Raw genomic sequence first — 24,883 nt, 5'->3', positions numbered from 1 at the left:
ACTGAAAAGAGCATCCATTTCCTGTTCAAATCTACTCTAGTCGTAGTTACACAATGTGTTTGTGTCCATATGCAGAGTTTTTTGAAACACAAAGATGCCAAGCCGCTAAGAGACGTACTGGCCTCCAATCCCAACCGCTTTGTCACGTTGCTGGTTCCCGCTGGCACGGCCGCCACCGTCCGCCCCGGGTCTCCCTCCACCACCACGGCCAGACTGGACCTCCAGTTTCAAGCCATTAAGGTATTTGCGCTCCTTTCACAGGCTCGAGAGGAACAAAACGCACGTGCCTCTAACCGTCTTCCACCGTGTCTACTTAGATCATCAGTATCATTGTGAAAAATGATGAAGGCTGGCTAGCCGGGCAGCATTCGCTGGTGAACCAGCTGAGGCGGGTGTGGGTCAGCGAGGCCTTTCAAGAGCGACACCGCAAAGACAACATGGCCGCCACCAACTGGAAGGAGCCTAAGCTGCTGGCTTACTGTCTTCTTAGCTACTGCAAGTATGTATCTTGAATTTTCAATTGACTGCTCGGCAGCGGCGGGCCTTCGGTGGAGTCCTACTTAGTCCGACTTGAAGGTTTTTTTGACTTGAGACTTTGACTTCGTGACCTTGTGTCCCGTCCAAAAAGGCGCAACTACTCCGAGATAGAGTTGCTGTTCCAGTTGCTGCGGGCCTTCACGGGTCGCTTCCTGTGCAACATGACTTTCCTGAAGGAGTACATGGAGGAGGAAATTCCCAGGAACTACTCCATCGTCCAGAAGCGTGCCCTGTTTTTCCGCTTTGTAGAGTTCAATGACCCGCACTTCAACGACGAGCTCAAAGCGAAGGTATGATCATTTGCAGCCCGAGCAGAAAATTTCAATTGATGGATGCAATCATGCTGGGCTCGGTGCTTGTGACATTTTCTGTCAACCAGCAATCAGAATTGACATGCCGATGTTGGCTGTCAACTTCACTCTTGCCATATTAACTCTTTGAACGCCATTGACGTGAATTACCGTCAACTACATTTTTTTGATGGGAATGGGCAGAGAAAAGTCTTGGCTAACTTTTGTCGAAAGACAACAAAGTTTGACTAATAATTTGGTTTGGCTTCGGCTCCAAACCTGTTTTTTTTAACTGATCTTTCCAGCCTCGCAGTGAATAATGCATCATAAATTATGTGGCAGGAGTTTGTCACCTCAGCTGATTTGCTTTGTTCTCACCACGCACATAGCGTGAGCATCGGGGACTTAGTTTTGTCTTTTGTTTTTGTGGAAGTAGTTCTTTGATGGAGTCACAAAGGATATGTTTTTTTTTTTTTAATTCTGCTTCCAGACACTTTGAGGCACCGGGAGATGAATGCCTTGTGTACGCTTTACCCGACAAGCCTTTGCAAGCATTACAATCATTCTAGCTGCTTTTGAGCCCGGCTCACGCGCACACGCAGACTGAGATGCTGTAACAGGCAACGATGCTGGCAGAGAGTAGCTTCAGCTTTGCTCGAAATTAAAATAAAAAATAAAAACGTTTTCATACTTGACCCGTAATGCTGCAGCGAATTGCATTTATATGTCACGTGTACGATCACTTCATCTAATTATGCCCCCCCCCCAAAAAAAAAAATGCAGTGATTGATGTCAGAGAAGCGGAGAAATGATGGGGCTGAAGAGCAGACTGGCAAGCGGTGCATTTTCTCGGGGGTCTTCAATCGGAGCTGCGCGTTGCGCGTCTGCATTTGTATCCGTCACGGTTGCCTTGACGCTGCCCCGAATGCGTGCGAGTAATGACCTCACGGAGGAGGAGGAACATATGCTGCCGTGATCGTTCTTCTCTGAGCGTCGTCCCGGCCTCCTCAATGATGGATTGAATTGGGGTGGGGGGGGGTCATTAACAGATAGCAGCTTCTTTAACTCATTCGCTGCCTGGTAGAATGAATTAACTTTTTGACTTCTTTATCCGTCAATGGCAGCGAATGACTTCCTAAATGCAGTCGTTAGCTTTATTGCGGCCAAGATTTTCAGCATTTCACATTTTCAAGTGTTGTGAAGCAGCAATTGCTGTTGCCGTATTTAATTAAGGAGATTATCGAGAGGAGGAGTGCTTTGCTGTCATATTACGTATTAGTTTTATTGGCCACAATTGCCTCACGAATCTGTCCATATACTTTATTTCCCCAGCTAATTAATGATCATAGTCTGAAATTCCATCATCTGAAATGTTGAAGTAGATTAGTGCCTTAGAGAGTTTTAATTGTGCTCAATTTCTTCCAAGATGCTCTGTTGGGGATTAGCTCCGCCTCCCTTGTCTGTAATGTGAACCGTGAAGCTGAATTTTGAGGTTTGAGGCTCGTTTTTTTTTTGTTCCCGTTTTGTTTTCGTCGCTGATAGGTGCTGCAGCACATCCTCAATCCCGCCTTCCTATACAGCTTCGAGAAGGGGGAAGGTGAGCAGCTCCTCGGCCCGCCGAATCCCGAAGGGGACAATCCAGAAAGCATTACCAGCGTCTTCATCACAAAGGTACGCCGGCACTAAGCTTTTGAGATATAATACTTACTCGAATGTCAGTGTACTTAAGAATTCCATATCTCTAAGGTTCTCGATCCCGAAAAGCAAGCGGACCTGCTGGACTCGCTCCGAATATGCTTGCTGCAGTTTTCCACGCTGTTGGTGGAGCATGCGCCCCACCACATTCACGACAACAACAAATCCCGCAACAGCAAGTTGCGCCGCCTTATGACCTTCGCCTGGCCGTGCCTGTTGCCCAAAGCCTGCGTGGACCCTGCTTGCAAATACAGCGGACATCTACTTTTGGCACACATCATTGCCAAATTCGCCATTCACAAGAAGATTGTTCTGCAGGTGAGGAGGAGGGGGCTAAATGATTTTACACATAGTACAAAACACAAAGATTGATGCTAGACCCTCCCCTACCGCAACGTATGTTAGCCGAATAAGAACGTGTGGCTTGTTTAGGTCTTCCACAGCCTTTTAAAGGCCCACACCATGGAGGCCCGCGCCATCGTCCGCCAGGCGATGGCCATCCTCACGCCAGCTGTGCCAGCCCGCATGGAGGACGGCCACCAAATGCTGACGCACTGGACTCGCAAAATCATCGTGGAGGAGGGCCACACGGTACCGCAGCTGGTCCACATACTGCACCTCATAGTGCAGCACTTCCGGGTGAGTCGTTGCTACCACTGATAGATCGATAGCTTTTTTTTTTTTTTTCCCCAGGGCCGATACCGATTATTAGTAGTCATGGAGGCCGATAACCGATATTTGAGGCCGATAATCATTTGTTGAAAAAAAGGGTGTCAAAATTTTGGAAAATAAAGACTCCCAAACTTGACTTAGTTTAAACAACTTCAGCAATTTACAACATTTTAATGCTTTTTTTTAGATGTTAGAAAAACGACAACTGAGTTTTAAAAGTCTAACAAAAGGTGCTTCTGCAGGCAGGGCCATGAGCACAGCAAAGAGAGAGAGAGAGAGAGATGTGTGCTGCAGCGAGCCAAAATAAATGTTTTAATTTATCAGCCTTGAAAGTTAAAGAAAAAAGGCCGATGTCAATAATCCGCAAAATGCCAAATATCGGCACCGATAATCGGCCTGGCTGATAATCAATCTATCTCTAGATGCTACTGAGAACTGTGATTCCTAACGCGTGCTCTTTATGAAAATTGTTTGTTGGTTGTTTATCAGCAAATAAATCGCATCATAATTTAAAAACCCACATCGTATTGATGGAAGTTTATCGACAGTGGCCGCGATGCTACTCGTCTCCCACGCGGCAACCGTCTTCTGGCCGGAATCGCCTTAAAGAGCAAGGTACATTCAGAAGCGTGACCCATGAAACAACACCAGCAAAGGATCATTGACCCGCGTGTTAGCACTCCTCTTAAAACTTGATCGACACTCGATGCCTCCTCATTTGATGTTCCCGGGTGCCTCTGCGCCGAATTGACATTTTTTTTCCTCCCTCCCCAGATTTCTTCTCTATCTCGCTGACAGGTTGCTCTCATCGGGCCAGATGACTAATCTAATGTAATCACGTCAGCATAATTGCACTGGGGGATGATAATGACAGGCAGATTAGAGACTTTTGAGTATGTGCACATGTGATGGACAGGGCTTAGCCTCTCTGTCATTAAGGGGCGTTGAAGTCCTGCTCCATCGCCTATAATTATCCTCAAAGTGAGAAGCTTGAATATTCTTTGTCACGAGAAAGCCCCCCCCCCCAAACACCCCCTGATAGACATCTCATCTCTCGCTCTTTTGTCTGCGTGCTCGAGAGTCGCCGGTTTGCCTTGCGAGGAAGCTAAGTGAGGCTCCAGTGTGACGCTTTAGTGTTCCGTGTCACATCCTTGAAACTAAGTGGATGCGACTTGTGACTCGGGCTGACAATGATTGTGCAACCCGTTTAACTTGGTGTGTTGCAAAATGTCAACCTCAAGTCTTACCTGAGTGTCAAAGTAAAGTTTTCCCCCCACCATATATGAAGATTTTTGTTTATGTACGCGCAAACAGATTGAAATATGGAGGAATGTTTTTAAACTCTCAATATGTGGAGCAAAAGTTGAATTTCTCACTCGACAGAAACGACTGGAAATGTGCTGAATGCCAATCACGCTAACAGCTAGGAGGGCAAAGGGATGGGCAATTTCCACTGGGATTTAAACGGGGAATTTTCCAATGATTGCCAATTATGGGAATTTATGGGAATTAACTGGCAATTGGATTAATTAACCGGCGATAGATGACAGATGGCGACACAACTTTGCTGAGACTGGAAGGCAGCGGCGGGTGGGTTACGCCATCATTTGTGATTGGATTGCGGATGCTTGTGCTAACAGTTAGCCACGTTAGCCGCTAATGTGCATGCTTGCACTGTCTGAACTTTTGCACCAGAGGGAACCTGTCATGTTAAATATTAAAATAATTAAAAAAAATAAATAAATAACTCAAGTTTTGCCTCCATTCCCTTTTTTTTTTAGCGGATTTGTTGGCATTTTTAACTTTGAAATATTTCCGCAGGTTTACTATCCTGTGCGCCACCACCTGGTTCAGCACATGATCAGCGCCATGCAGCGTCTGGGCTTCACCCCCACAGTGACCATCGAGCATCGGAAACTCGCTGTGGACTTGGCCGAGGTGGTCATCAAGTGGGAGCTGCAAAGGATCAAAGACCAACTGGTGTGTACATGCGTACATGGAGACGAAAGAATATATTTGTGAAACACGTCTATCCCTCCTGTTCGGGTCCCGCCAGCCTGATTCCGAAGCAGAAGTCGGGTCCAGCGGCGAAGGGACGAGCGGGGCCGTGAAAGTAGGACTCTCCTCCGCAGACGGCGCCACTCCCGGACAAGATGCTAAAAGATTCCGTCTGGCAGCAGGAACGGCCTCCACTGTGAGCTAATTTACTTCTATTACTTGTTGTTGCAACCTCCCAAATTAGCAATCACTTCAAACTGTGCAACGGTTGCCCTTGAGCTGTATTGTTGAAAAACACGATCAGTTTCAATCACAACAGCCTCTGTATAAGATGAAACTTTGCCAGGAGGTGAATCTCAAACCCTGCCAATTTTTTTTTTTTCATTTAATTTTATTATTTATTTTATTTTTATTTTTTATTTTATTACTTATTTTATCATTGTGAAGTTTTTATTTTCTATTTTATTTTATTTATTTTTTTTATCATTGTGAAGATTTTCCATGGACAATTTCTGTCACGTAAACAAAATCATTTTGAAAATCTCCAATATTTCCCCCCTCCTGTTCAGTCTTACGGTTGTTTGTTTTTAGGTGTTTGGTCGCAGTCAGTCGATGCCAGGCACTGAGACGATGCTCACTAAACCTGTCGACAAACAACATACGGACACCGTGGCCAATTTCCTCATCCGGATTGCATGCCAGGTAACACCTCCGACGCGTACAAAATGGTAAAAGACGTGGGGTTTTTTTTTCTCCCCGGTTTGCATTTCGTGTGCAGCCCTTATGTAACCGATGCACTGTGCTACACTTAATAAATTCTATAGAGAGACAGTCTCTCAGTTTCTTGCTGCTGAATAACAGAGCGTTGTGATACTAAATCAAAACCGGCAGGGGAAAAAAAATGTCAGGGATAATGATCAAGCAGGAGCTGGCGAGGTTTCATTGTCGGCAGCAGCGGCCTTGAACCGGCATGCTCGGTTGAATGATACGCCGCTGTCTTGCTCCTTGCCACATGAATGAAATTAGTGATAGGCCGATATGCTTTTTGTTTCAGGGCCAATACCGATTATTCGAAGTCAACCGATATTTGAAGCCGATATTCATTTGTTGAAAAAAAAAAAAATTGATAAAATGAAATAAAAGCTCCAAAACTCTAGTGATGTGTTGAACATGTTAAAGCTTTTTTCTTTTTTTTTTTTAGATCTTAGAAAATAAGACAAAATAGTTTTAAGAGTTGAACAAAAAGTACACTGAGCTCCCAGGCTCAGCTGCTTGTTTTGTAGTTCAATGAAAACAAATAGGCAACTTTCTGCTGATTGGTTGCTACAAGGAACGAATCAGATGATGCCCTTGGCGCCAGGCCAATCTGCTTCTGCTGGCAGGGCCACCAGCACAGCAGAGAGAGAGAGAAACGCGTGCTGGATCGAGCCAAAATTAACCCACTTTTAATTTATCGGCCTTGAATGTTTAAAAAAAAAAAAAAAAAAGGAAGCAGATTCCGATAATGCCAAATATCGGCCCCGATAATCGGTTTGGCCGATAATCGGTCTATCACTAAATGAAATGCTGACTAATAGCGGCGTTCTTTTCTAGTCTCTCCTTGACCTAAGGGATTTCTAGTGATGGGGGGGGGGAAACATTTTTTTTTTTTATTCCTCTTGAAGTTGCTCTTTCCACTGCATCTTTAAACCAAGAGTGCCATCTAGAGGTAACCAAAATGATCACAAGTGCTTCACAAAGCTTCATTTGGCCATCATTCCATTTCTCTCCTCCTCTGGACGCCATAGTAATCTCGGAAGATGAAGAGTCATTGGCAACGACGATGATACGTGTCCCAACCCTTCGCCTTTTCCCGTTTAGGTGAATGACAGCACCAACGTGGCCGGATCTCCGGGAGAGCTTCTGTCTCGCCGCTGCGTGAGCCTGATGAAGACAGCCCTGAGACCTGACATGTGGCCTCGCGCCGAGCTCAAGCTACAGTGGTTTGACAGGCTGCTCATGACTGTGGTGAGAACGGCATATGACGCATACTGCCCATTTACGCCGTTCCTCTGTTACAGCGCAACCAACAAAGTCGTAGTCCCACTGCAGCTGGTCGCGTTTTCCCAAAGGACGGCAAAAGTTTCCCCCGTCACAGCTTAGACACCGCCTTGGTGCTTACGCAAACGCCTGAGCGCTTTGTTATCAGTTTTACACGAAGTGAGGCGCCGACTGCCATAATGACAAAATAATGACGGCGGTGAGATAACAAAAAGTCAATCCGGGTTGCCCTGTGACTTGTTTTTCAACTCCCCCCGACCCTCTTCATCTTTAAACTCCCCTGCCCTTGCCGGCGCACCTCTTTGCATCTTCCCCTTCACCCTTTTCTTCTCGGTCCCTCGCCGCAACCTTCTTCCCGTCATCATCTCAGCCTCTGTTTTCACTTTGTCTCCCTTATCTGTCGCTCGCCTCTGTCTCCGCTCATCTGGCTGGTCTGATTCGCAGCCACAGACAAGACAAGGTTATCGCCGTACCGCAGCGTTATCCCATATTTTCTTTGTACTCCTGCGGGGATCATTGCATCAGCTGTACCTCTCTCTGTCTCTCTCTCTCGCTGCCTGTGCGTGTTTTATACCTGCCAAGCTCCCACTCCACATTTCGTGCGGATGGCGTGACTAATAAGGGTCTATGGAGGTCTTATTCCGACAGTACAAAGGTTTTTGTCTCTTAGGGAGTGTACGCTACATGTCCATCGGGTTAATGAGCAATGCCCTAGATCAGATTATCTTTTTATTTTCTCATTGTGTTGTCATGTTCGGCATTGGTAGAACAGGAAGGGCGTAATGTGAGAAGGCGGCGGGAAGAGCCTTGCAGACAATTACAAGCGGGCATATTCCCTGTGTGCATGTCTTAATACGGGTGGGAATTACATTGGATTCCGATTCGCAAGCCCGCGATTCGATTCTGATTCTGAGGCCCATGATTCGATTTGATTCCGATTCGGATGCGTCACCAAAACCGATTGTTTGGGTAATCCTTATACCGCCTTCTTGTCGCGTATTAGCTCAGCCTCAGCACAAATGTACGCCCGCGCTTTATATGTGGACTGACAACTTTTTAGTTTTATTAACACGGCAGAATCGTTTTTAAATATGACCAACCGATTATCGTTCCCACCACCACAATCGACTGTTTGTAGTCATACGGCGCAGGATCAATACCACCCCCGAAACCTCCTCAGTGGGGTCACCTTGTTCATTAGTCGAGATTAGTGCCATGGATCTGTCTCCGGTTATCCTCTTGGACTTGTCATCTTTGTGCACCTTGGTTACAATTTAGCCCAAATTAGGCCCGTGTACGTGCTATCGATCTTTGGTTTAGTACAAATCACAGTGGCTTGTTTCTTTTCTGGGAGTGATACCTCTGTGCGCACCCTATCGATTTTGATTTGGTGCTTAAGAGCCTAATTAGTGACACTGATGGACAAAAGAACTTGTCTGAGAATCGGAATTGATCAAATGAGTCCGCTTATTTGCGCTTTTTTTCTGTGATATTTATGATTGGTTTATAATTAACTCATTCACTGCCAGCCAAGTAAAAAAAAAAAAAAGATTTTTGACGTCTATAGCCGTCATTGGCAGTGAATGAGTTGAATGATCTCCTTGTTTTGGTCCATTAATTGGGGTTCTGAACATTCCCACCGTCCGTTCAGGAGCAGCCAGCTCAGGCTAACATCTCCAACATCTGCACCGGATTGGAGATTCTCTGTTTCCTGCTGACTGTGCTCCAATCACCCGCCATCCTGGCCCACTTCAAGCCCCTGCAGAGAGGCATCGCCGCCTGTATGACCTGCGGCAACACCAAAGTCCTGCGCGCCGTTCACTCGCTCCTCTCCCGCCTCATGAGCATCTTTCCCACTGAACCCAGTAAGCCACCGACACGTTTGCGAATTCTCGCGGCGCCGCGTGCGGATTTAACGTCGGAAGTGACACGTCTCGCGCCTCATCTCATTCCAGGCACGTCCAACGTGGCGTCAAAGTACGAGGAGCTGGAGTGTTTGTATGCCGCCGTGGGCAAGGTCATCTACGAGGGACTTACCAACTATGAAAAAGCCACAAGCAACACCAACCCCACGCAGCTCTTCGGTGAGACAGACTCTTGACTGACATTTTTTTCTTTTTTGTGTCTACACACACACACACACACACTCATTTTTAATTATTTTTCACCTGCAAAAATGAACTGACTTCTCAGTCAATTAAAGCAATCAAACGAATGGGTTTGCTCGTAAAAAATGCAAGAATTTGAGAAAGGTTCCACTCAGAAATGATTACCGTGTTCTCGGTCCTCCCGACGCAAACATTGTTTCTCACCGTGCAGACGTCAGAGATCTTACGGGATATTTAATCAATAGCACTTACATTCTCATTGTATTTCTCCTTGCTTTCAGAATACAGAGGCCAAAAAGCTATGAGCTGTGTGTCACATTTTTCCCCCGAACAAGCAGTTGTGGTCAATAAAAAGCCTTTGGTCTCTTTATGTCACGGGAGGTAGTGGAGTAATGCATCCATTTGGCCGGGAAGGCTGACATTCCTACATTTGCTCCGGGGAGCAGAAGCAATGAAAGGAGAAAAAGGGGAGGGGGGGGGGGCGGGTTCTCATACTCACCCCTACCCCTTCCAGTGTGACACTACGAAACTGTGTGTTGCCGTAAAAATGATAATTTTTTTTTTTTCCCCCCACGCAGGAACACTGATGATCCTCAAATCGGCCTGCAGTTACAATGCGAGTTACATCGATCGCCTCATCTCGGTGTTTATGCGCTCGCTGCAGAAGATGGTGCGCGAACACCTGAGCCCCCAGCAGGCCAACCCGACAGTTACCGAGACCAGCACCGGTAAATGACACGCACGGGGATCCTGATGCTGCAAAGATGGACGAAAAAAAAAAAATAGGCGATAGTTGCTACTTCTGGCTAGCAGCTAGCTGTTAGCATTAGCAAGAATTGCCAGCTCGTCTCAACCCCCAGTTGCCGGGCCGTCAAAGTTATGATCAGGCATAAACCGGTTCCCTCTTGTCTCCGGACGCTGACGCTTCTCTTCTGACAGTGACGAGTGAGCTGGTCATGCTGAGCCTCGACCTGGTGAAGACCCGACTCTCCGTCATGAGCATGGAGATGAGGAAGAACTTCATTCAGGTCATCCTCACCTCGCTGATCGAGAAGTCGTCAGACCCCAAAATTCTCCGCGCCGTCGTCAAGATCGTGGAAGAGTGGGTGAAAAATAATTCGCCGATGGCCGCCAATCAGGTGAGCACAACGAGGCCGTTCAGGCCCGCATGGGGGAGAAAGCATCGAAACCATTGACACTCCACCTCCTCCTAGATGCCCAATATTCGCGAGAAGTCCATCTTGCTGGTAAAGATGATGACCTACATCGAGAAGCGTTTCCCCGATGAACTGGAGTTAAACGCCCAGTTCCTGGACCTCGTTAATTACGTCTACAGGTAATTACCGCTATTCATCATATAGCCAAGTGGCTCGACGTAAGAGATGAAGGTCGGGGATGGTCAGGCAAGAAGAAAATGACCGCGACACAGATGGCTGCGGGAGTGCCTTTCGGTGGTCATGTCGGCAGCGTGTTTTATTTTCCGCCTCACAGTTGGGGGCGTTGGGAGGGTAGAGACTATCCCGTCCACGGCAATACATCAAACCGTGATTCTCTTTTTGGCCGTGACTTCCTCACGTTGCGCTTTTAATCAGGCAAATGCATCCTGTAGCCCTCCGCCCCATCTGCTCTTCGTGTCGGGAGATTTCCAATGAGTAGTAAAGCCATGATTGACAGCCAGTAATGATATTGGAATAATAAAGCAGCTGCGCCAGAACAATGTATGAGCAAGAGAGTGGCGCCGATGGAAGCCATGTCCAGCTGTTGGAGCCTTGTTCTTTTTTTTTTTTTTTACCTCGCATTTTCTCTCTCTCTCTCTCTCTCTCTCTCTCTCTCTCTCTCTCTCTCTCTCTCTCTCTCTCTGTCTCTCTGTCCCTCTCTCTCTCTGTCTCTCTCCCTGACTCTCTCTCTGTCTCTCTCTCTCTCTCTCTATGTCTCTCTCTCCCTCTCTCTTTGTCTCTCTCTCTCTCTCTCTCTCTCCCTCTCTCTCTCTCTCTCTCTCTGTCTCTCCCCCTCTCTCTCTCCCTCTCTCTCTCTCTCCCTCTCTCTATCTCATTCTCTCTCGCTCTCATGCTCTCTCTCTCTCTCTCTCGGGCTAAATGGAAGATGACAGCGAGAGCGGATCATTTCATTTTTTAAACGCAGGGAAGAAATATTATTGCACATGTCATCTTCATTCAGAAATGCAATTTTGGAGAGTGTTGGTTCAGTTTATTGAAAGGCTCTAAAATTGCATTTGGCGCCAGTCCCCCTCGAAAAAAAAAAAAAAAATCACCAATGACGAAACTTCTTTCTACTTCTGGTCCGGTTTTATTTCAAAGCATTTTGACAATTGGTGGTCACTTCTCCCTGAACAGTTTTTCAGGTGTCCTTTTCCCAGTTTTAAACTGGGAAGAATGTTACACAGGCTGGGCTGATATTTTTTGGTTTCTGCCTTCCCTCAAATTTCATCACAATAGATTTCTTTTACTCACTCATTTTTATTCGCCTCTTCTAATTCCTTTCATCTTGCGCTGGTGATTCTCTCCCAATTTTTACATGGCGACAATCATCGGCCCTACTGAAAGCGCCAAACTTGCTTTTAAAATCGTTTTAAAATTTTGTGCCGGCAGTAAACATCAGGTTCTTCTCATGCAGGGACGAAACTCTGTCCGGAAGTGACATCACGTCCAAGTTGGAGCCGGCTTTCCTCTCCGGACTCCGCTGCACTCAGCCGCTGATCCGAGCCAAGTTCTTTGAGGTTTTTGATGCCTCCATGAAGCGGCGAGTCTATGAGAGGCTCCTCTACATCTGTTGTTCTCAAAACTGGGAGGCCATGGGTAGCCACTTCTGGATCAAGCAGTGCATCGAGGTAAGCGATATTTCTCGCAGAATACCGAGCCAGCAATCACAAGGTGTCATCGCACTCCAATCCCAATTTATTTTTGACAAGTGTCAGCTTGCAGCATTTCTGCCACGTGGCTCAACAACTTTTGCTACTTTGCGTTCGCTTATTAGCTGCTGCTGGCGGTGTGCGAACGCAACACCATCATCGGCACGAGCTGCCAGGGATCAATGCTTCCGTCTATCACAAATGTCATCAACTTGGCCGACAGCCACGACCGCGCCGCTTTCGCCATGGCAACGCACGTCAAGCAGGAACCGCGCGAGAGGGAGCCTAGCGACACCAAGGAAGAGGTACGTGCACCGCCACACACACACACACACACACACGCGTCAATTTCCAGCTTTATCGCATCCATTGGCGTGACGTGAATGCCGTTTTCCATTTCCCCCTTTGGTAGGATGTCGAAATCGACATAGAGTTAGCACCAGGTGACCAAACCGCTATTCCCAAGACTAAGGACCAGGCCGAGAGGGATGCTGGCAACCAACTGCACATGCTTACGAATCGCCATGACAAGTTCCTCGATTCTCTCCGAGAAGTCAAGGTAAGGAAACACGTGAAATGTCACCGCCGCGGTGGAATCGAGAAATGAACGAATGGAGTCATTTTCACCGTGTCCTTTTTGTTAGACTGGGGCGCTGCTGAATGCTCTCGTGCAGCTGTGTCACATTGCCACTCCTCTGGCCGAGAGATCCTGGGTGCAGCTCTTTCCTCGTCTCTGGAAGATTCTCTCCGACAGGCAGCAGCATGTGAGTATATTCCGTTTTGCTTGCGTCTTTCCCCCGAAACCCAAAATGCCCGCAAGAGGACGATGTTCACGCCACATGCAAAACAGTGAAATGGTCACACAAATATGACCTTCATCTCAACACACGCAATTGTGCTTAATGAGGGTGGATTCATTTATGCTAAATATGGAAATGAGAAGCCGAGGAAGGAAAGCTTTAATGAGCTGAACTAATAACCAAATGAATATGGAGTATTTTGAGAGGGTTTGAAAGGCCTTGATTTGAAGTGATTGAGCACTTGGGTTTCAGAGATGCAGTCATTAGAATCGGAATGATTTTCTTTTCGGGACAGGTTTTCCAAGTCACAGGCGAGCGACGTGTGTTTACTCTGACGGCTTCTTATCGCTGCATTTAGCCTCGCTTTGTCAAGATGGAATTTGCTCATCAATCGGTCTTGATTATTGCTTGCTTCATTAAAGTGACCATCATGACATTAAATATTCAATGCTGTCAATAGGCGCTGCAAATTTTACTCAGCCGCAACGCATCGTTTATTTGTGCGCGCGTGCGTCTGTAGGGGGATTTATCATCTTGCTGGGGATGTGATGATTGTTATCAAATAATTGACAATAATTTGAGTTTTTGAAAAATATTTGATTAAAATCGTCCATATTTTTTTGTCACAAAGATTTAATGGCATTGTCACGTATCGGTACTTGAAATCGTTCATACTCAATTGTACTCGGTCTGAAAAAAAAAAAAAAAAATAGTATCAGTCCATTCCTATATTTTTATTTATTTATTTCTTTTATATAGTTTCAAGATGTACTATTCTTAAAAAAAATAATTGCAGATCTATTTTAATAAGCGTTGCACGATAAGGATTTTGGAGCCAATCAGCAAGTTAAAAAATAAATAAATAAATAAAATATCCTATTACCAATCTAATCGTTTATTTCCTGTACAGTTCACTCCTGTTTTTTGCGCATCATTGCCGGCCCGTGAACAGCCAAAATTTACGTACTATTCCCACCCATTGAAATGCATTGGGGCGGGAAAAAAATTTGGAAATAAAAAAAAAAAGCAACAATTATCAATCCATGTTTCCCTCCGCAGGCATTATCAGGAGAAATGAGTCCTTTCCTGTGCAGCGGCAGCCACCAAGCCCAAAGAGATTGTCAGCCCAGTGCCCTAAACTGCTTTGTGGAGGCCATGTCTCAATGTGTGCCCCCCATCCCCATCCGTCCCTGTGTGCTCAAGTACTTGGGCAAGACGCACAACCTGTGGCTCCGATCCACTCTAATGCTGGAGCAGCAGGCCTTCGAAAAGGGCCTCAGCCTCCACACGAAACCCAAGCAAAGTACAGAAGTCTACGAGCAGGAGAGTATCACGCCGCCTCAACAGGTGAAGCGTTTTGACCCTCCTCCTCATCGTAGCGCGTAACTGTCTTAACTTTAGATTTGTTGAGGATTTCCTTTTTTAAAATTTTTTTTTTATTTTTTAGGAGATTTTGGACTCCCTGGCAGAGTTGTACTCCCTACTCCAAGAAGAGGACATGTGGGCGGGGCTGTGGCAGAAGAGATGCAAGTTCCCCGAAACGGCCACCGCCATTGCCTATGAGCAACATGGCTTCTTTGAACAGGTGAGGTGAAAGGTTAAACGTTATCATGTTCAAGAACGTTCTCGGAAGTTCAACTTGAATGCGTCTTCAGGCCCAGGAAAGCTACGAGAAAGCTATGGAGAAGGCTCGAAAGGAGCACGAGAGGAGCAATGTGTCGCCGGCCATATTCCCTGAGTACCAGCTCTGGGAGGACCACTGGATACGGTAACGAATGTGGTTTATTTCCCAAAGCGCCGTCAATAATAATATAATGCAGAATGTGATTTATTGTACTTTTATTTTTTTCAACATTGATGTACATTGTTATATTCTCTGGACTATTCAAGTATAAACAAACTGATTAGCGCTTGGCGCATTCAATTAATAGTTTTGAGGAGATTTAGTCAAGAAAAAGTGGAGTGAAAACTTTTACTTTGATATAATTCTCATACAGCAGGGGTGTCAAACTCATTTTTTTGGACGTGCCACATCGGGCCGTTATGACTGTGAACCCATATAAGTGTTTGATCTCCTTACGTTATCATTTAGACACAACAAATTGATGGAAAGCCACTAATTGTTTGTTCAACCATTTTTCAATTTATTTTAAAATAATAAAAAAAATCTCATCTCAATTTTGTTAAAAGTGGTAAAAAAAAAAAAAAAGTGCTAGGAACAGGAAGTTGACGCACATGATTTGCCCTTTGCGGACCACATAAAATGACTTTGCGGGCCAGATCTGGCCCCCGGGCCTTGAGTTTGACACCAGTGTCGTAGAGAGTTGCGGTATGTATAATGATAGTGGGGAAATGTGACATTTTATGGCCCATCTCAGTTAAACGGCTTCACGGAAATAGCTTGCACCAGATTTTTATGAGGATTTCTTTTTATTTGTATGGCGAGGCCCAGTCAACATTTTCTTTTCTTTTCTTTGCTCCGTGTCCAGCTGTTCGAAGGAATTGAACCAGTGGGAACCTCTGACAGAATACGGCCAATCCAAAGCCCATTCCAACCCTTATTTAGTGCTGGAATGCGCTTGGAGGGTTTCCAATTGGGCTGCCATGAAGGAGGCGTTGGTGCAGGTGAGGAGTACACACTTAATTTGTCAACGTTTCATATCCCGCAAAGACCTCACGTCGACACGAGGAAGTCGCTTGCTATTAGAGCGTCCGGTCGCTCCATAGCCGCCAGGGTGTATGAGAGAGCTCGCGTCTTAATTTATTGGCCGCATGTTTGCTAAGAGGAAGCGTAGACGGATGGAAAGTGTGTGATAGTACCTGACATCTAACAAATAATCCTACTTTGCTCTTTCAAGGAGACTGGGAACCAATCCATTGAGCCGCTGTGTCCTAAGGCGACACCTAATTAAATTGTCTCAATGGCAACACCAACTCCACTTCATCACTTTCTCCTTCCGCTATTCCTTCTTTCCTCTGTCACCAATTGTAACTTTTACTTGTTCTTCATCCCTTTAACCGACTCTTCTTTCCTACCTACCTCTTCCTTGCTCTGTTAGCCGCTAATATTTACGGCATCTCGGCGTGTGAATAATTACCCCGGCATCTGCTGCGGGCTGATTTGTTTTATGGCGGCGGAGAGCGAAGGCGAGGCTTTCCTCGCAAGCTGAGAAGCGGAATCCAAAACGCCCCGGCTTTCAATTAAAGGCGGCTCTTGATAAGGCCGTCGCTGTCTGCGGGACATTCATCAAGCGTCACCCCTGATAACTGCGCTGACCAATCACTGTAATTTTCTCAAGAGCCAATGCAAATACACGCCTGGGCTTTTTCACTCCCCCCTTGCCCTTTTCAACCACCGTCGTTGTCTTCATATTCTTCATTCGGTTTTGAAATTCCAAACGTTAGACACAGGTTGGACTTTGAAGCCAACCCCCCCCCCCCTCGGGGTTGCTATTTGTTTTGTACTAATCAACTCGGCATTTTAATCAATATCAGGGCCCTTTGTGCTACTGCGATGTCAAACCCAGTTTGATTAGTTAGAAATACAAAACTCCCGAGGCAACATCATCGTACAATGAATTGGAAACCATGTTATTGATCCTTTTTTACTTTTAAATTTTGCTTGATGTTGCAATATAGCCTTGCATTTTTTTTAATATATTGAACTATTTTTTTTTTTCAAAGAGGCAATTATATTTCAACTTACCTGCTTCAATATAAAAAAGTGAAAATGGAAAAGAAAATCAGAACTCCTCAAAAATGCCTTCATAATTAAATGCACAAGTCAAGTGAAGAGAAATTGAATGTCTTAAAGGGGATGTCAACCCCCAAAAAGTATTTGCAAGAGGGAATTATATTTCAACTCCAGTTCTAAGAAAATACCTTCTTCAATATAAAAAAAGTAAAAATAGAAAAAAAAAACTCCACAAAAAATGCCTTCACAATCAAATGCACTAGTCAAGTGAAGAGAAATTGAATGTCTTAAAGGGGATGTCAACCCCAAAAAAGTATTTGCAATAAAATGTTCTGTACGCTTTTACCAGTCTAAACATGTCATTCTGATTAATATCACGTTTGTGGAATATGAGTTATGCAGCAAAATCCCCCCCCGTTTTTAGCCAACTCGTGGCGGCCATTTTGTCACTTCTGTTGACTGAAAATGACATCACAGTTGCTCAACAGCTAACAACCAATCACGGTTTCCTGAAGCTGAGCCTTGAGCAACTGTGATGTCACTTTCAGTCGACAAAATGTGACAAAATGGCCGCCGCCTGAGATGGCTAAAAATGGGTGAGTTTTACCGCTTGACTCATAATCCACAAACACTATTAATAAGAATGCCTTTTTTTTTTTTTTTTGCCAAGCGAGCCTGCATAGAACATTCTTGTGAATATTTTTTGGAGGGGGTTTGACTTCCCCTTTAATTTGTTACAAATGGGCCGTTTGGTGTTTGCTGAACCACAAACAGGTGGAGCTGAGTTGTCCCAAGGAGATGGCGTGGAAGGTGAACATGCACCGCGGTTACTTGGCCATCTGCCACCCGGAGGAGCAGCAGCTCAACTTCATCGAGCGGCTGGTGGAGATGGCGTCCAGCCTCGCCATCCGGGAGTGGCGACGCTTGCCTCATATCGTTTCACACGTGCACACGCCGCTGCTCCAGGTACGTATGCAAACTTTTGCTTTTTTGTTTTTGTCAAAATAAATCATACAGACTGATGCGTGCAAGTCCACACGAATCCGTTTAGCGCGCTTGAGCAGTGAAAGATGCATGTTGCGAGACCATCCGTCGCCTTGAGACATTGCGTTGTTAAGTAGCGCTGATAACGGCCTCTATCTCCTCTCTTCATTCCGTTTTTGTAAAATTGAGTTAGATGAATAGATGATGGTGGGCAAAAAAAAAACAAAAAACTTTAAGCCTCTTTAGTTCCTCCGCAAGAGATTAAAATAGGCCGAAAAAAAAAAAGATGAAAAGGGAGGATGGGTGAAGGAGAGAAAACAGGGTGATGGAGTTTAAGCACGATGGGCCTGAAACGCTGCGCGAAGAGAAAGGAACGAAGAAGAGTTAGTTTAGCGGTAATTACTTTGCTGCCGTAAGATAGCGTTTGATTAAATACCTGCAGCCAAATTACATTTGCATGATGAATAGCGTGGCCCCCGTTGAAGGTTAGAAATGGGCCATCAACTGATATTAACTGATAATTGTCAATAAATATATTGCGCAATTTATTTTGGTTGTCTGATTAAAAAAAAATATGCAACTGCGTTTTTTTTTCTTACAAGATCAGGTGACTACTTCATTGTTCTTTTTGCGCATGCACGAGCTCATCTTGCCTATGTGAAGTCCAGTTTCTATCCTTGCTATTTATTCCTCGACAGGCCGGTCGGGCAGCCAGCTGTAAATCTCCGTTCCAAACTTTACGTGCCACTTCCACAACTCTGTGAGCTTTCTGCAAATGAGAAAGCCAGACTGGGCAAATACAGAAAGGCTCCAAAAGCGAGTTAATCATCCAATCCGGCCTCCCGGTGGCGTCTGACAATCAATGGATGATCACCCACTCCCATCGATCGGCAGAGCCGGCGCTAATATTGATTGATGACTCGTTAGAATGGAATGATTGATTAGATGTTCACAAAGCAGCTTTGGGACAATCGATGGAGGCTTCTTTTCACAGAATGAGAGACCATACCTTGCTTATCATTTTCAGAAATAATCATCAAAGTTGTTGACTTCTGATTGTATGCAACTGTAGGCAACTTCATACAAATTATTATTTTTTTTAAATTGCATTTTGAGATTAAAGCATCCACTGACTGTTAAATTTAAACGGCGAAAGCTTTGTTAACTCGTATGCTCCCTCCAGGCGGCACAGCAGATCATAGAGTTGCAAGAAGCCGCCCAGATTAACGCCGGGCTGCAGCCGACCAACCTGGGCCGCAACACCAGCCTCCATGACATGAAGACCGTGGTGAAAACGTGGAGGAACCGACTTCCCATTGTGTCCGATGACCTGTCCCACTGGAGCAGCATTTTCATGTGGCGCCAGCATCACTACCAAGGTGTGACTCTCGACGGGATCCGGCGTCATCGGCACGCGTGTCATGTTTTTACATTGCATCTTTTTGCAATCGTGCTACATTCTCTAGTTAGTGTATTGCCAATTCTTCTAATGTAGGGCTGGGTTTAAAAAAATAAATCTCCAAACAGAGCTATTTGAGTCATCTGGTGAAAACTTTTCTAGTTTCAATATCGCAATGTACATCGCATCCTCCCCCCAAATCGCAATATAATTTTTTTTTCCAATATCGTGCAGCCCTACAGTGAAGTCAGCGCCTACTAGCATGAAGGCAGATGTATTTTTTTTATCTGGTCATGTTAAATAAAACGTACATGATCTTAATGTAAATATGAAAATTTTAATAATGCGGTTTGTATTTAATCATTTAATGCCCAGCCCAGGTCAAATGGATGAAATGTACTTTTTGGGCGTCTATATCCGTCAATGGCAGCGAATGAGTTAATTGCATTGCGGCATTGGTTCGTCTAAGAATGCCTTCCGCACGAAAAAATAAAATTGGCACTGCGTCAAATTGAATCGAAAATCAAAGTGAATCGAAAATGGAATTGAATCGAGCCCTTCCGTGTCAAATCGAATCCAATAAAATCCACTTCATTTTATACATGACGGCCTTGAAACTTGTGCTGTGGTGAAAATGGAATTTTCTTGATAAAAAAGCTATCGCCATGCGCCATTTGCTGTGCAATACGTCCATGGCGCTCCTCTTCAATGATGGCACCTGTATAATAAATACAGACACCATTTTTTTTCTTCTCTCTCGGTCTGCAGCCATAGTGACGGCATACGAGACTAATACGCAGCATGATCCGAACAACAACAACGCCATGTTGGGAGTTCACGCCTCAGCGTCTGCTATCATTCAGTATGGCAAGATTGGGCGCAAACAGGTGAGACTCGGAGTTTGGTACAAAAATGCATGATTTATTATTAATTTTTTGTAAATCTTTTGAATATATCTTGAATGTCGTTTTTCCCGCCTCCCAGGGTTTGGTGAATGTGGCTCTGGACATCCTTAGCCGCATCCACACCATCCCAACAGTTCCCATTGTTGACTGCTTCCAGAAGATCAGACAGCAGGTTAAATGCTATTTGCAGCTGGCCGGTGTCATGGGCAAGAACGAATGCATGCAGGTGAGAATTTGGAATTTGTTGACTTTGAAGTGACGGGAATATTTAAGCACCATCGGCCGTTTAGTGGGAATGCATTTTCCGCCTTATGTGATTTTTCTCTTACCTTCTTTTTTATTTTATTTTTTTCTATATTGATATGATAACATTCTCTGAAAACGTATTCTGGCGACGCATCGCTTGGTTTAACCTCTGAATGTGTTAGGAGGAAGATGACTTTATTGTCCCTCAGTGGGGGAAAGCGATTTACATGCACCGAAATACACACATGGAGAGGCAGAGGAAAACAAAACTCCAGCAGCTGTCTTGTGAAATATTTGATTGGAACAATATATGTTAATTGTGCAACTGGTTGACTCGCGTTGGAATCGTTCAAATTGAATTGAGTTTAGCGCTCAGTTTGATCGCATTGTAAAACGGAATCATCTCTTTATGCATATGATATCAAATTTTTGTTTGTGCCGCCTTCTAGTCAATAGACATGAACTGGTTTTAAAAAAAAAAAAAAAAAAGATTTGGAATCTACGGTATCTCAAGGGATTACACGGAAACCCACTGAGTGCTCTGATGAATCGAAGTGGTTGAGTGCACCGCAAGTCATTAAAAGTGCCAGAAGAAAAGCCTCCTCTCTCTTTCTCCCCTCCAAATCTTCTTCTGGCGTGCTCTTTTCTCCTCCGTTCGTTTGCCACACCGGCGCATCGGGACGACTAATCAGAGACTCACCATCACGGAAGCTCATCTTAATGATCACCTGTAATGATGCATTGGCGTCGTCTTCTTTTTCCACTTGAAAAATTTGAAACCTGTCTCGTTTGCCGTCGGCCAGGGTTTGGAGGTGATCGAGTCCACCAACCTCAAGTACTTCACCAAGGAGATGACGGCCGAGTTCTACGCCCTGAAGGGCATGTTCCTGGCTCAGATTAACAAGTATGTTGGCCGACTTCGTATTTTCTGTTCCACGCGCCTCCCTCAGCATCGCACCACGCCCTCCCCAGGGGGGCCCGCCCCACTATTTGAGAAGCACCGCCTTAACCCATATTCCACAAAAGCCAAGCTTCAACTTGTGAAGGTGCAAAGGTTCGTGAAAAGAATGTTTTGGAGGTGATTTACTCAAAAGTTTGGATCTTGAGGAGGAAAATACCCCGCCCCACCTCGCATTCCGCACCCCCCCTCCCATCATCTTTGACATGACATGGTATCCTGAGGGGTGAAAGACAAATTGAGGAAGTCTTATTAAATGTATACGCAGCTCAATAATTAACCAGAGGCAATTTTCAAGAATCTCTCCGATCAGCAAAATTTGCCTCCACCTCAGCGGGGTTTATTGCGATCATTAAGTTTCTCTTAACTGTGTTGGGGCACGGGGGGGAGATTATCAGCGACGGGGGTTATGGGTCGAAGGAGCGTCACGTGGTCGTGTGTACGCGCGCACGAAAATGTGCGCTAATAGATTTGGGGGTCACGTGAAATATTTGACAGTTTGGTGCCGGCGCTTCTGCTGAGGTCGTTGCGAGTAACATTTAACGTAGTTTAATGCGATCAAAGTGACAGAGGCAACTCCATTAAGCGTTACTAGAGGTTCTGACTCCCATAGCAATCAAGCTCCCGTTTCTTAATCGCATGCCAAAATGCCTTTCGTAATAACACGTTTTAATTGATTGTCTTGGGAGACATTTTGTCGTATATAAGCGAGGAAAAGTACTCTGCAAAGCGCCGCTCACTGAGTCTCTTTCATTGACAGGCCCGTCCGCTCGTTTTGACAGCGGGATAGCGCGTCTCTTGTGCCTTGTTTGTTAATCAAACGTTGAAATGTGTAAAAGTTATTCAGGCCACATGCCAAGGAGTGGTTTGAAGTTGCGCGATGTGACGCAAACCGCTGATGACTCAAAATAAATTCCCTTGTCAGCGTAAATGGCGCCGTCGGGTCTGCTGCCACATTTCACCTGTCTTTGCATTAAGCATGCGACATTGAATTTGGAAAGTGAGATTGGGGGGCCAAGATATGAAAAAAAAGAAATCCTGAGCATTTGGTGAATGTATTTATGAGAGTGCTGTCAAGCGATTAAATTTTTTAACTAATTAATCGCAAAGAATTAATTGCGATTAATCTCATTTTTGCTACGGCTATTTATTCTTTTTTGTTTTAACAGGTATTTACTTGAATAATATCTTGTAATTAATTTAAATATGTGCCCCGTTGCAGGTCGGAAGAGGCCAACAAGGCCTTTTCAGCCGCTGTCCAGATGCACGACGTCTTGGTGAAGGCGTGGGCCATGTGGGGCGACTATCTGGAGAACATCTTTGTGAAGGATCGTCAGCTGCACTTGGGAGTCTCCGCTATTACCTGCTACCTCCACGCCTGTCGGCACCAAAACGAGAGCAAATCTCGCAAGTATCTCGCAAAGGTGAGATGTGTTTTTATGTTCATCTACGCTTGTGGTCGGGGGGGGGGGCGAGGCGAGATGACTTTCAAATCATGTTTCACCGAATCAAATTTTCTGATTTGTTTCCGTTCGCTAACGGGAAAAGCAAATGTTCAAAACAAGTTTTTGTTTTTGTTCCATTCTGTAAGGAGTTTTTTTTTTCTCATGGTACCAAACAAGCTCCGGAACAATTTTTCTCCCTTATTAACCTGTCTCAGTATTTTTTATTATTATTATTATTTTTTTAACCAATAGTTAAAATAAGTGTGGAATATGAGTTAAGGAGTAAAAGCCACACAATTTAGCCATTTTAGCAGGCGGCCAGTTTGTCACTTCGTCGACTGAAAATGACATCACAGTCGCTCAGGTAATGACCAATCAACGCTCACCTGTTCTTCTGAGGCTGAGTCATGATTGGTCGTTAGCTGAGTTCCGACCAAATGTTTTTCAGTTAAGTGACAAAATGGCCGCCCGCTGTGATGGCTAAAAATAGGTGGAATTTTTACTCCTTTCAACTCATATTCCATAAATATTATTATTAATAATTAATAATATTTATCATAAAGGCAAGTTTTGACTAGTGAAGGTGCATAGAACACTTTACTTCAAAGAATTTTTTTGGAGTGGACTTCCCCCTTAATACTGCCATTGACGGCTTAAGACGTCAAAGATCCATTTTTTTTTTTTAAACTCGGCTGGTATTAAATGACTTAAATGTTTTCTAAGTTTGGATCTTGAGGAGGTAATATAAAATAGTTCTGGAAACTGAGACGATTATGTGCCGTGTTCAAAATACCATATCCAGAAAAAATATATATATAAATTTGGGCCATGCGGTATTTCTGCTATGAGTAATAAATGTTTATGTATATGTACTCGCAAGCCGCACATGTGAATGATTACACTTCCTTCATGGCGGCTCAGCTTCGATTTCCCCCTATGTTCGCCGTACCTTGAGCTTGTAAATTTACGAGTTTCTACGAGCATGAGCAACCATGCCTCTGCACCTGCAGGAGCGCCTCTCTCCATTAGACCTTTTTTCAAATAGGGTCATAGTTAATTCCCTCGTCTCCAGACCCCATCCAGCCCATACATTATTGGTTCTGATAGGCCCAAACACATTTTATTCCACCCTCAGCCTCAGTCGTAATTTGATTGCTCACAGTCCGGCGGCAGTCGCTGTGGATGGGTTCCCACGGCAGATCAATGGTGGAGTGGAATCCTCTTACACGGACGCTGACGGTCTAATGGCCTCCCTAGACACTCCATTCCCCCCCTCCCCCCGCCCTCCTGCATGGGCAGACCCTTTTCAAAGAGTCCGACTTATGCTATCGCGCTCGCCAGTCGAGCAAACCCTATGTGTGAGGTAATGAGACGGACTCCTTGCTAACAAGCATTGCGCCTGCTTTTGCAGACACACTCGGGCTCATTCATTGCAGCTTTAGCGCTGCTCTTCCTGTATAAATGGCACGCCCGAGTCCGACCACAAACGGGTCGGATGACGTTTTGATCCGGAAATGGACGCCAAAGTCATTATTTCATGCTAGCTCGTGCTTGTGAGAAATAAATGACATTATCTTTGTCGATACTAATTATGGTTGCTTCTAGCTTGAAAGGCTATTTGTGATGTTCCCGTGACACCCCCCCCCCCCCTCCCCCTCCAACCAGTGCTGTCCCGCCAAGCTGAGTTGGCAGTGCCTCACACTAATGGATGCAGCCAGTTGACCAGTCATTGCCAGCAATTATGTGCAATCTGTAACCTGGTCGGAAATGTGAAGGGGATTCGGTAATATCTTGGCCGTAATGAGGCTCACCACCGAAATGGCCTCCGACGTTGCCTCATCATTTACGGCTGTAGCGATCAGCCAGAAGGATCTTTGCCTCACTCCGCAGCCCTCCCGCCTGCTGCGTCGAGCGAGTGATGCAGCAGTCTGACTGATGAGCCAGACGCCACCCTGACTACTATTGTTTGATAGGGAATATTTTCACTTGGCCAGAAGATGCTGTATGTGATACTAGAACAGGCGTGGGCAAACTACGGCCCGGGGGCCACATGCGGCCCATTAAACGTTTTAATGCGGGCCGCCAAACTTGAAAAAATTAAAAGAATAAACCTTGTTATTTTTTTATTTTCTAAAAGCTGTGGTTTTTCAAAGACATGTAAAAATTAAATGTATTTATTTTCGCCGATGAGGTGAGGATACCAAAACACTCCATCCATCTGCTCCTGGTCCGGCCCCCTCTGT

General features: G+C 45.1%; 1 protein-coding gene across 4 annotated transcripts in view; it reads left to right on the top strand.

Annotated features, from left to right (window-relative positions):
• The window catches only part of trrap (transformation/transcription domain-associated protein), a 51,927-nt gene that overhangs the window by 15,022 nt on the left and 12,022 nt on the right, over positions 1–24,883 (top strand). For all 4 annotated transcript variants that reach the window (XR_015840025.1, XM_088284222.1, XM_088284221.1 and 1 more), the window contains 29 exons: positions 76–240; positions 318–499; positions 629–827; positions 2,370–2,498; positions 2,574–2,840; positions 2,955–3,161; positions 5,016–5,174; positions 5,251–5,388; positions 5,784–5,894; positions 7,053–7,199; positions 8,884–9,097; positions 9,188–9,316; positions 9,919–10,068; positions 10,280–10,479; positions 10,555–10,676; positions 11,975–12,188; positions 12,335–12,514; positions 12,622–12,768; positions 12,854–12,973; positions 14,069–14,356; positions 14,457–14,594; positions 14,665–14,777; positions 15,499–15,634; positions 17,478–17,669; positions 18,871–19,066; positions 19,855–19,973; positions 20,071–20,217; positions 21,041–21,141; positions 22,418–22,619. Coding sequence is in view for 3 of the 4 variants with exons in the window: in XM_088284222.1 (XP_088140348.1) it covers positions 76–240; positions 318–499; positions 629–827; positions 2,370–2,498; positions 2,574–2,840; positions 2,955–3,161; positions 5,016–5,174; positions 5,251–5,388; positions 5,784–5,894; positions 7,053–7,199; positions 8,884–9,097; positions 9,188–9,316; positions 9,919–10,068; positions 10,280–10,479; positions 10,555–10,676; positions 11,975–12,188; positions 12,335–12,514; positions 12,622–12,768; positions 12,854–12,973; positions 14,069–14,356; positions 14,457–14,594; positions 14,665–14,777; positions 15,499–15,634; positions 17,478–17,669; positions 18,871–19,066; positions 19,855–19,973; positions 20,071–20,217; positions 21,041–21,141; positions 22,418–22,619 (4,812 nt within the window). In the remaining variant the exon portion in view is untranslated. The remainder of the gene's footprint in view (positions 1–75; positions 241–317; positions 500–628; positions 828–2,369; positions 2,499–2,573; positions 2,841–2,954; positions 3,162–5,015; positions 5,175–5,250; positions 5,389–5,783; positions 5,895–7,052; positions 7,200–8,883; positions 9,098–9,187; positions 9,317–9,918; positions 10,069–10,279; positions 10,480–10,554; positions 10,677–11,974; positions 12,189–12,334; positions 12,515–12,621; positions 12,769–12,853; positions 12,974–14,068; positions 14,357–14,456; positions 14,595–14,664; positions 14,778–15,498; positions 15,635–17,477; positions 17,670–18,870; positions 19,067–19,854; positions 19,974–20,070; positions 20,218–21,040; positions 21,142–22,417; positions 22,620–24,883) is intronic.

Source organism: Idiotropiscis lumnitzeri, chromosome 20 (genome assembly GCF_059441095.1).
Source record: "Idiotropiscis lumnitzeri isolate Australia: NSW breed Sydney's pygmy pipehorse chromosome 20, RoL_Ilum_1.0, whole genome shotgun sequence".
Classification (NCBI taxonomy): Eukaryota; Metazoa; Chordata; class Actinopteri; order Syngnathiformes; family Syngnathidae; genus Idiotropiscis; species Idiotropiscis lumnitzeri.
The sequence above is the reverse complement of the archived record's forward strand: the minus strand, read 5'-3'. Positions and strand labels throughout refer to the sequence as shown.